General features: G+C 40.1%; 1 protein-coding gene across 5 annotated transcripts in view; it reads left to right on the forward strand.

The window, feature by feature from the left end:
* POC5 (POC5 centriolar protein) overlaps positions 1-12,104 on the forward strand; it is a 41,845-nt gene that overhangs the window by 17,658 nt on the left and 12,083 nt on the right. For all 5 annotated transcript variants that reach the window (XM_032765745.2, XM_032765741.1, XM_075067004.1 and 2 more), the window contains 2 exons: positions 6,111-6,307; positions 7,230-7,406. In XM_032765745.2, the coding sequence (XP_032621636.1) occupies positions 6,111-6,307; positions 7,230-7,406 (374 nt within the window). The remainder of the gene's footprint in view (positions 1-6,110; positions 6,308-7,229; positions 7,407-12,104) is intronic.

The raw sequence follows: 12,104 nt of genomic DNA on the forward strand, positions 1-12,104 counted from the left end.
TGATTTAAAAATTCAATGATGGAGAATCCACCATGACCCTTGGTAAATTGTTCCAAGTTAATTACTCACACCATCAAAAATATATCCCTTATTTCCTGTCTAAATTTGTGTAGGTTCAACTTCTAGCCATTGATTGTGATATAAATTTCTCAGCTAGTGTGAAGAACTCATTATTAAATATTTGTTCCCCAGGGAGGTACTTATAGGCTAATCAAGTCACTCCTTAACCATCTCTTTGTTAGATTCAAGGAGCTCAATCTATTTAGCTTATCACTGTAAGGCATGTTTTCTAGTTCTTTAATCATTCTCATGGGTCTTCCTGAATCCTCTCCAGTTTCCAACATCCTTCTTGAATTTTTGACACTGGAACTAGAAACAATATTCCAGCAGCAGTCACACCAGTGCCAAATACAGAGGTAAAAATAACCTTATTCCTACTCGAAATTCCCCTGTTTATACATCCAAGGATCGCATCAGCCCTTCTGGCCACAGCATCACAGTGAGCGCTCATGTTCAGCTGCTTTATCCTCCATCACCCCAAATCTTTTTCAGGGTCACTGCTTCCCAAAATAGTCCTACATACTGTAAGTGTGGCCTACATTCTTTGTTCCTAGATGTACAGATTTACCTTTCATCATGTTATAAAACATATTGTTTGCTTGCGTTCAGTTTACCAGGCAATCCAGATTGCTCTGAGTCAGTGCCCTGTCCTGTTCATTATTTACCACTCCCCCAATTTTTGTGTCATCTGTAAAGTTTATCAGTGATTTTTTGTTTTCCTCCACATCATTTGATAAAAATGTTAAATAGGGTAGGACCAAAAACAGATCTCTGCTGGACCCCATTGGAAATAGACTCGCTCAAAGATGGTTCCCCATTTACAGTTACGTTGAGACAAATCAGTTAGCCAGTTTTAATCCATTAAAGGTGCCCACATGTTCATTATATATTCTAGTTTTTTTAAATCAAAATGTCATACAGTACCAAGTCAAATGCCTTACAGAAGTCTAAGTATATTATATGAAAACTATTATTTCTATCAGCCAAACTGGTCATCCCATCTCAAAAAAATAAAGTTAGTTTGACAGGATCGGTTTTCCATGAACCTGTGACAATTTGCATTAATTACATTACCCTCCTTTAGTTCTGTATTAATCGAGTCTGGTATCAGCTGCTCCATTATCTTGTCCAGAATTGATTTTGGACTGACAGACTTATAATTACCTGGGTCATCTTTTTAACCTTTTAAAAAAATTCGCACAACATTAGCTTTCTTCCAGTCTTCTGGAACTTTCCCAGTGCTCCAAGTCTTACTGAAAATCAAATTAACAGTCCGAGCTCCTCAGCCAGCTCTCTTAAAAACTCTTGAATGCAAGTTATCCAGACCAGCTGATTTTAAAATGTCTAACTCTACTAGCATCTGTTTACCATCCTGCAGATATACTAGTGGAATGGGAAGAGGATATATTCTCACCATATGGTGATGATGATAATCTGTTTTTCCCCCCAAAAATGTAGGACAAATATTTATTAAACCCTTCTGACTTTTCTGCATTATTATTATTTATGATTCTACCATTTCCATATAGTAATGGACCAATACCATTGTTGGGGTTCTTTTTGTTCCTAATATATTTCAAAAACTTCTTTTGTCTTTATCCGCTAGGCTTCCTTTTTCAATTTTCTAGAATTCCTAACTTCTGATTTATATTCATCACTATCAACTTCCTCTTTCTTTCATGTATTTTTGTATATATTTATTTTACAGCTGCCTTCACTTCCCCTCTGAACCAGGTTGGTTTTTTTTTAAATGAGTACAGCCTTCTCCCTTGATTGTGGTTTGTGATTGGGGGGGGGGGAGCGAGGGTGAGGGGGCATGCATCTAATAGAGTGTTAAATGATTCCTGCTTACTCACATTTGTTTCAGATTTAAATTCTTCTTCAGAGGATTTGGCTCATAATTGTTTTCAGCTTTGTGAAATTGGCTATATTAACAAGTGTATATATATACCGGTATATACTGGTCTGGGCTTTATTCTGCTTGCATATTATATACGATCAAGTTATGATCACTTGTACCTAAGCTACTATTAATTTTTAGTTCTCTATGAGTTTTCTTTATCATAAGCTAAGAGACTTAAGACATATTTCAATACCTTGAATAGGGCCAAACTCTTTTGGAAATTATCCTACTTGTTCATAGCCTTTGTCTATATGTTAGGTATTTTCAGATGTTCTCCCACTGTTGATTTAGCACCAGTGAAGATACCAGTGCTAGGAATGCTAGTGGTGTGTAGCCCAGTCAGAGGGTTTTACTCCAGTGTCATCTTAACCCAGTTCTGAAAATATTTGTGCCTGGTTTACCCTAGAGAGCTCATCATTCTGAGCGCCAGTGGCGTTTCAGAAGACTAAAGGTGAGCAAATAGCAAGGGGGATCTTCAACAAAAATTCTTGCACTGCTCTGCTCCCATTTGGTCTTTATCTATTGTTGTGTTATGACATAAAACCCTGTCTTGAGAATTTTACTAACTTTTTTTAACTGCCTGCAAAGGGGGAAGTGTACACCTATACTGTATACAATATTAAATGGCTGGAGTTCTCTGTATTCTTGTTTACCCAACTTCCCCTAATTTTTGGAGGATTTTTTTCCCCACTAGATTTTGAACTTGAGGGCAGTTGGAATTGCAGCTCTTACATATTGTACAGAACACAGCCTTGTTTGAGGGGTAAGTGTGCAGGTGGCTCCATTCCTGCGATTCACCGTGGCTCTCAGCCAGCCAGTGAAACAGAAGGTGTATTTAGACGAGAGGAATACAGTCCAAAACATGTCTTGCCGGTACAGACAACAGGACCCCCTTTAGTTAGGTCCATCTGGGAGCCCCAGGGAGGCCACAGCTCCCTTAGGAAGCGCAAGCCTTGTTGGGGCGCTCCTCTCCATTTCCCAGTCAGCTCCAAACTGAAACTCCCTCCAGCCATCTCCCCCAGACTTTGTGTCCCTTGTCCAGTTTACCCAGCAGAGGTGTTACCTGGCCTCCAACCCCGCTCCTGGGTTCTCATGTTACATGCTCAGGTATCCTCCCTTCCCCAGTGCAGACAGTCCCCTCAAAACTCCCCTGCAACCTTCCCAGGTCAACACTCCCCACTCAGCATTCAAAGAACACATCAAGAACATTCCCACTTTGTCACACAAACACCTTGGGAATGGAAGTTGTTTGTAACTCTGAAATGTTCATGACTCTGAACAAAACGTTACAGATGTTCTTCAGAAGTTTCTAACTGAACATTTACTTAATAAAGCTTTGAAACTTTACCGTGCAGAATTAAAATGTTGCTTTCCCTTCCTCTTTTTAGTAGTTTACATTTAACAGTACTGTACTTGTTTTTTGGGGTTTTTTTCTGTCTCTGTTGCTGCCTGATTGCATACTTCTGGTTCCAAATGAGGTATGTGGTTGACTGGTTAGTTTGTAGCTCTGGTGTTAGTAAGTCTGAGGTTCTGATGTAATTCTTTTTTCTATTCCCTTAATAGAACCTGGCTGTCTTATTTGCATTCTCCCCTCCCCATACTGCAGTTGCAACTTAAATGGATCATTGCACTGATAATAGTCACTGTGTGTTCTCCTCCCCATGAAATATTTCTGTTCAGTGTACGTTACCTTTTACTTGTCCATGCTGACTTTCTACAGGTCCTTTCAGAGTTAGCAAAAACTCTTCCAGTACAAATAATATATTGAATCCAAATGATATTCCCCAGCCAGATTGTAATTATAACATCTCAACTTTTAAATTACATGATGTCCTTTATATGTTAAGTTTCAGAAATCAACGTTATCTTGCAATTTTATCTACACACACATGCACATTCTCAGAAAGGTTGAATACTAAAATAAAACACAAATGTGTGAGACGTCTGCTTTCCCTGTGTACAAGAAAAGAGACGTTCTATCTAGGGCTGCTTTGTAATACCTTTTTAAAAATTAGAATTTGTTCTTGTCAGGGGGTGCTCCACTGTTGCTACACTGACGCCTCCCCTTAGTCACTGTGGGGATTAGCACTTGAGGTAGACACCCTTTGGTCTGCAGCTCCTCTTTTGCTCCAGGATCCTCAGTGTCTCCTTTGTGACTTAGCCCTCCAGCTGGGTCCCTCCACGTTCCCCCTTCTAGGGTACAGTCCATCAGCAGTCCGAGGCAGTTTTCCCATTCACTGCCTCAGGTCTATGCTATGCAATGTTCAGTAGGGAAACCCAGGCCTGCCCTCTTCTCCGAGTTCCAATCCAGGGACTCTCAGCTCAGTGGTTCTAGACTTCCTCTTTCTGCCCTCACTGCTCCTTCCCTGGACTGATTCTTACACTCTGGTTCCCCATCTCTTCCCTCCTCCTCCTCTCCCCAGGGAGTGATTACTGCCTGATTTCCTTAGCAGCCCAGTCTGTAGCCTGCTACCTGTCTTTATAGGCCTTCCCTGTTCCTGCACAGGTGAGCCTCTCTCTAACTGCCTCCAGTCTAAATCTCCCCTCTTTGCAGTCAATTAGCTGATTGGTCCCACCTGGCCCTATTCTGGTCTTGCAGGGCTAGTGTGGGGATCTCCCCCATCACAGTTCTAAATATAACACTAACAGCAGAAATTTTCCAATGGATATGCTTTCTAATTGCTCTTAAAAATATTGTTCATCTTCATATTGTCAACTTGGGGGATCTGTTGCATATTTTAGTTGTTCTTTGTGTATAAGCATATTTGCCTTTCCTGAATTAAGTAAAGTCCAGTCCTACTTCATCTTCAGTCTGTCTCCAATAGTTTCTTGGCATGTATTTATCTGTATTGCAGTGGCATCTGTAGCTTCAACTCTCAGGACCTATTGTGTTAAGGCATGGTACAAACACATAGTAAGATACTGCCTGCCCCAAAGAGTTAAAAATCATAATAGGCGATCAAGTCAAAGGGTATCGGAAAGGTAGCATTACTTCTTCCATTTACAGCTGGGGAATTGAGGCACAGAGAATCCAGTGTAATGTTTCATTTATTTATGAAGTGCTGTTGATACCGGTGGGTGAGGAGGGCCATATACGTACCTGAATGTATAAATACAAGTACACTGTACATTGCAAACATACAATGCTCCCCACCCTGAGGCGCTTACAGCCTAATGTAGATACAGTAGAACCCCATTTATCTGACCCTCCGTTATCTGGCTCTACATGGAAAACCAGTGCACACAGGTCCAGAAGGCAGGATGGGCTGGGGTGGTGGTGTCTGTCCTGTGGTGCTAGATGGCACTACAGCATTACACTTTGCCATTCTCTGGTTTATCTCGATTGTATATTATCCGATCTGGCCCCGGTCCCAATTGGATTGCATAAACAGGGTTCTGCTGTATTATGAAACCTGGGGAAACAATTCAGAAAATGGTCAGGGGGTAACGTTTAAATGGACTCCACTTGACATGATTTCCTGAAAGAAGTCCCTCAAGTAGAGGGACGCTTTCTGCTTCCTTATAAAGTTAGTTTCACAACACTAGAAAATTCACTTGGTCCATAAACCATTTCTGCTATGTTTTGGCACAAATGACTTTGAAAGTTTCTGGTTTTAAAGGGAACAGTACTTTGACTTGGGAAGCATAGTTCATTCTTTTGAGAGTAAAACTTATCAGCCAACTGCTGTTTTACAGATGTGCATCCCTTAGGATATGTCTACACTGCAGCTGGGAGTGTGCTTCCCAGCTCGAGTGGACATAGCATGCCAAAAGTAGCAGTCTAGCAAGGGGGTAGCTTGGTGCCTAAGCACGTACTTAGGATGTCCGAGCAAGAGTGTGTACTCGGGGGGCGGGGGGGGGGCTTGACCAGAGCTGCCACTTCTGCTGCCCCCTGTTACGCTGCTATTTTCGGCGCTGGTCTGAGCAGAGTTAGTATGTCTATCTGCCTAGGCTGGGATGCATGCTCCCAGATGCAGTGTGGAAATACCCTTAGAGACATACTTTTGAATAGGGTTTACGTGCATAGAGAAGGAAGACTTCTGGCGACATAGGCCTTTTGTATACCCAGCTTCTGACTTGCCTCCTGAATATACAACAGCTAAACCCTTCAAAGAATCAACTTTTAATCTTTTTGTTCTATTTTTAGTTTTAACACCGGTAAAGGGACCTTTGCAGGCAGACATGGAAGGACTTTGCCCTGTTCGTTCGGGAGAGACTTCTTCACAAGGGTCCTCATCTGGTCCAAGAGAGATTGATGAGACTATAGTGACTGAGTTAAGTGTTTCAGATGAAAAAGTGACCCAGATAGAAAGCATACTTGATCTCTGGAGTGGAAGTCTTAAGGTATTAAATTTGTGCTAAATGTAATCCCCTTATATTGAGCAGATTACTATTGTGGCATTGGTAGAAGTACAGGAGAAAATATAATCTAACTACATTGGGAAACAGTTGAAAACCTACTGGACTGGCCCAGAGATGGACTAATAATCTACTTGCCTTTGACTAGTGAACACTAAACACTCCAAGAATCAGTTCTGTTCATGGAGTGGCAGCTATAAGTGTGTCTGTATCTGTGGTCCCAGAAAGCTCCTTAAATTTCAAGCTCTGTGGGTGTGTACAGGCAGGATCAAAACTGCCAATCAAAAACAGATCAGATGGGAATTGGTGGAGCAATAGTTGTATTCTTCCAGCTCCCACCTGCAAGCAAGCTCCACCCACTTGACACCAGAATGAGACTCCAGTCACAGTAGAATGGGTCATATTTTGAACATCTGCACATTCATGTTCTTTTGGATTTGTTAGGAGCGGCTCCTTTTTCAGTGGAATTTGTAACATCAGTGGGCTCTGCTGGACTCCTTTGAGTTTGGCTCAGAGTGGAGCTGGATACCCTGTAGGAGTGGCTTCCTCTTAGTAGTGCTCAGTTACCCAACCCCCAGGCTTTGCTCCTCTCCTCTCCCTTGTTGGCTCCACTGGCTAGATTAAAATGGTACAGGTAATTCTCCAAGTGTCGCTGGTTGTGGCACCAAAATAAAATATTCTTAGTAGATTGATCATTGATTCTCCGCCTCCTTTTTTACATGCTTTTAGTCTAATAATTAATGTATTTAAGTTATCATAATTAAATGTCTCAGTGTGTCTGGTAACTGAACAAAGTTGTACATGCAAGGTTCAGTGTAAATTTTGATGTCTGATTAGCTGCCATACTTCTAGGATTAAGACTTGGAGAGGATAATTTTCCAAGTTTCATTAGTGCTACCCTTTTCAGACAAATGTTCTGACTGAACTCAGAAAATGGAAAATGACTTTTATTGAACATCACAAGCTGGAAATGAGACAAGAGAAAGAGAAATATGCTGCACATGTGAGACAGCTGAACAATCAGATGGAGAACCTCAGAGAGCTGCTACATACTTATGAAATCTCCATTGGCAGAAAGGATGAGGTAACAACAGTTTTCTTATTCTGTTCTGTCTTCTATTTTTAGAACTCTTTGAGATTGAATCTTTTTCTCTCTTAATTGTACTTTCGCAACAGGTAATGTAATGTATACACTAACTTACTTGCTTAGTCAGAAAAGAAGCATCAGAGTATTTCAAGCCACTCAGGATGAACTTTAGCAATTGTAGAATCAAACTACATCAGGGACCGGCAACAAACTGGCGGGCCGGGCCAGTTTGTTTATCTGCTGCGTTGGCAGGTGCGGCTGATCGCGGCTCCCACTGGCTGCAGTTCGCCGTCCCAGGCCAATGGGGACAGTGGGAAGCCGCAGCCAGCACATCCCTCGGCTCGCGCCACTTCCCGCTTCCCCCATTGGCCTGGGACGGCAAACTGCAACCAGTGGGAGCCACAGTCCGCCAAACCTGCTGACACGGCAGATAAACAAACTGGCCCGGCCCCCTGGCAAGCCGCGTGCCAGAGGTTGCTGACCCCTGAACTACATTATATGTAAACCACATAATTACTGTGCGTTCTCTAATACTAATATGGAAACTTTACTGTTTTGTCCCTAATTCATGGTTTCTCTTTCATGAAATTCACACTGTTTTGGATTAGAAATTACAGATCACTTCCACTTACCTCATCCCTTACAACAAAGTTGGTTTAAAGGTGTTAATTAATTTTTTTGTGTATATTGGATGGATTTCCACAAAATTTTTCAAATCGGAAGAAATCTCTTACATATTTAGGGAGCGTTTTTTATTTTAGCATAATCTGATATAAAATGAACAGTATGGTTCTGTGCTCTTAGAGTAATATTTTCCTTGCAGCACCTACACCAATTGTCTTGAATTCAAATAGTATTACACAAATAAGTATAAAAGAGTAGGAATCGTGGGAACCTTGCAATCATAAACCACTTTAATCCCCTCTTCTACAGAATAGCATTTAAAACCTTCACTTGAGAACACTTCAGCTGAATTTTGAATTTTAACAGTTTATTTTGAAAATACTGTTCAAGCTATATTCACAAACACCCACTGAAAGACATTACATAGAAAGAGTAGAAGTACACTCCCCCTATTCACTGGACATACACAGAGTCCAGTTACACAGACCATGTACATTCAATTGTTGCAACTGCATACAAATTCCGTATTTGCCAATGAAATTTCACTTGCTTGCTGTCAGGCTCACAATTTTTCCAATGTATTCCATTTTGATATATTTAGTTCCAGATGGAGTAATTTGGTGCAAAAATTATACTTGTATAGCACTAATATGAATGTATTATAATTGTTGGTGATGTATTTACAATATTAACACCTCTACCCCCTACAAGACAAACTCTTCCTCACCAAATCACGTCTATCACTATCTTTTATAGAGCTAATTGTGTAATGACAATGGCATGTTTTGATGTAGCTGTAGATGAGTGTTCTTCTGCTTCCTCACTTCAGTGCATGATTTGGTGGAATGAATTCTAAAATATTGGTCCATAGGCCTTTTCAGAAATTGACCTAAATTGTTCACTGCTTTAACCTTTCCCCTAACAAGATTGACAAAGTCTTAGGCTTCAAGTAGTAATCCCCTACCAATTTCATAAATAAAAATTGTTCATAATTTAGGTTTTTGCTCTAGTCTTAGAAATCTTACAAAGATCTATCACTTTCTATCTTAATAGCAAGTAGTATTTAATGTTTTTCATTTACATCAGCTGCCTTAAACTTGTACAGTTTTAAGAAGTTGGTTGTGGCTATATGTGCCACTGTAAACACAGTAACAGACAAAAATATTACCAACATGAAAATCAAATAGCCTGTAAACTACTAAATAAAATATATGCAAAAATGGTTTTGTTTTCTAATTGACTTGTAAACACTTCATGAAGATTGCCTTGTAATGTTACATCAATTCAGCATTTACACTGAAACAGCAAAAAGTTATAAATAGCCATGACACCCAGGCAGAACAAAGCAGCTTAACCAAAATATATTTCACGAAATACAATATGAATTGCTAATCTTTAAAAACTAAAGAAGGATCAGCCTTACTTAAGATATTTCAAATAGGCTTTTACTATTGCTGCCTTTATTATTTTTGAGCTAAACTTAACTTTCCTCAAACAGCATAATTTTCTTAAATGTTACTTCTGCAAACTACAACCACTACAGCATGAGTTAAATTGTGCATGGAGGTATAGGAATACTGCACTAGTTGCTAGGTAGCTGCTTTGATTACAAAGCAATTCTAGTCCATTACTTCTATGATAAATGTACATTAATGGAATGAATCAGAAATGTAGGACTGGAAGGAACCTTGAGAGGTCTTCAAGTCCATACCAAGGCAGGACCAACTATACCAGACCATCCCTGACAGGGTTTGTGTATTCTTAAAATCCTCCAATGATGAGAATTCCTCAGCCTCCCTTGGAAACCTGTCCCAGTACTTGACTAGCCTTACAGATAGAAAGATTTTCCATATCTTTCTTAGTATGCCTCCCAAAATTGGACACAATACTCCAAGTGAGGCCTTACCATTGTCAAGTGGAGCGGAACAGCCACCTCCCATGTCTTTCATTTGATGCTCCTGTTAATAAACTCCAGAATATTTGCTTTTTTTGCAACCGCATCACATTTTTGGCTTATATTTAATTTATGATCCACTAATACTTCAAATCTTTTTCTGCGTAACCAGTTATCCTCATTTTGTAATTGTGCATTTTATTTTTCCTTCCTCAGTGTAGTACTTTGTCTTTACTGAATTTCATCTTGTTGGTTTCCAACAAATTTCCAACTTATCAAGGTCATTTTGAATTCTAATCCTCTCCTCCAAAGTGGTACTTTAAGTAGCAAATTTTTAATAGCACAGTATCAGAGGGGTAGCCGTGTTAGTCTGGATGTGTAAAAGCAGCAGAGAATCCTGTGGCACCTTATAGACTAACAGACGTTTTGGAGCGTGAGCTTTCGTGGGTGAATACCCACTTCGTCAGACGCAGGCACCCACGAAAGCTCACGCTCCAAAACGTCTGTTAGTCTATAAGGTGCCACAGGATTCTCTGCTGCTTTAATAGCACAGTGTTTCCCAAGTGGTGGGTCCTGCTGTATTATTTAGATGAAATAAATGGGCCAAAGGTGTTAACATAACAGTTACTGTCCAGCATTAAATAGTGTTAAACAAGGTCTGGGTTTTGGTATATAGAGACCTCTACCTGCTTAGTACCTTTTAATCTTTATTACAGATACAGAAAAGAAGGAAAATAATTAAAGCTTTTGAAATGTGAAGTATTAAGTGAGGCTTTCAATTAACAGTTGTTGTTCCCGTTCCCTTTAGCTAGAGAGAGTTTTAGAAGGAAAACCCCCTTTGTTTGACTGTCTCTTAAATGTGATCAAAGATGGTAACAATGATCCTTTTGGGGAAAGAGAAGAAGTTAGTTGAGATGGGCTGGAGCTGTTGCTGTTTAAAGTCTGATCCTATTTCATCTCAGGTGGTGGTTGAGATTAAGCAGGAGCTGGTAGAGGTGGCGATGTCATTCGGATCTCTCTCTCTGGCTTGTTCTGGTTAGGACATCCCTCAAGACTAGGATGACAAAGACCCATGGTCTGAGGAGATGGTGCGGGGTAGCAGCCATGATGGTGAAACTTGCTTAAGTAGCCTCTATCTATCTGTTCTTCCATTTTTCCTCCAACTCTTTTTCCTTTAAGGATCCAAAAAGATAGTGAGGGATGGAATAGCCCATTCCCTCATTATATTGTCCACCACTTAGCCCTAATATTTGACACCCCAATTTTGGTTCATTACTTTTCAATGCCACGTTTTGTTTTTAACCAAGCATGATTTCAGCATAGTCCATGAATCATATCAACTTGGCCTTCCTATTTGGACTAACTTGAGGGATTTTTTTGTCTGGTTCTATTGCACCTGTTTATAATATTCATGATAGAAAGTAGGTCAGGGTGCTTTCAATAAACATTTGTTGTTGTAGGTTATTGTAACATCTTATGAACTTACATATCTTAAGCTCACAGTTAGGATAAATTTATCAGCCCAATTATTAAACAGTTCCAAGATGAGTCATGCGGTCTGGTGCGGAGGCCTGGGGCCATGGAAAGCAATCCCACCTTGCACTCACATCCCACAGTGGAAGCTCCTGTCCTGTGGGACTTGCCCTGGCTCCCCACTCTGAGCGTTACGACCTGGTTGCAGCACTAATGAGATTTGGCCCTGAATTTGGACCCTGGGTGGATTGCGAAACAAAAAAAGATCAAATGCAGTTGGTGTATCACCTAAGTAAAAATTTGGGAACCACTGAGTTACTACATATATTTACACTTTTAGTATATCTTTTCTAATACAAATTTCCATAATTCTTCTGTGAGGTAGGCAAGTATATTATCTGTATGTCAAACTTTCAATAATACAAATCATCATTGTTTCTGATCTGCTGAGTTGTGGTGTTTTTGTGAGTAATTAAAAGTTTGTGTATTCTTCTAAGTCTTTGTTTCCTCTTAATTCAGTGATGCCACAGTGCAGCATTCATGACATAAGTTTGCAGATGTAGTAGAAAATAACCAGTTTAATTCTGATAAGTACACAGTGTAAAACCTTCCTTGAGTGTAGCAATGTCATTGAATGATGAAGTCGAGTTAATTTTAGTCCAGATTTGAACTTTAAATTATTGTTCTTCTTTTAAGGAAAAGAC

This window comes from Chelonoidis abingdonii, chromosome 6 (assembly GCF_003597395.2).
Source record: "Chelonoidis abingdonii isolate Lonesome George chromosome 6, CheloAbing_2.0, whole genome shotgun sequence".
Taxonomy (NCBI): Eukaryota; Metazoa; Chordata; order Testudines; family Testudinidae; genus Chelonoidis; species Chelonoidis abingdonii.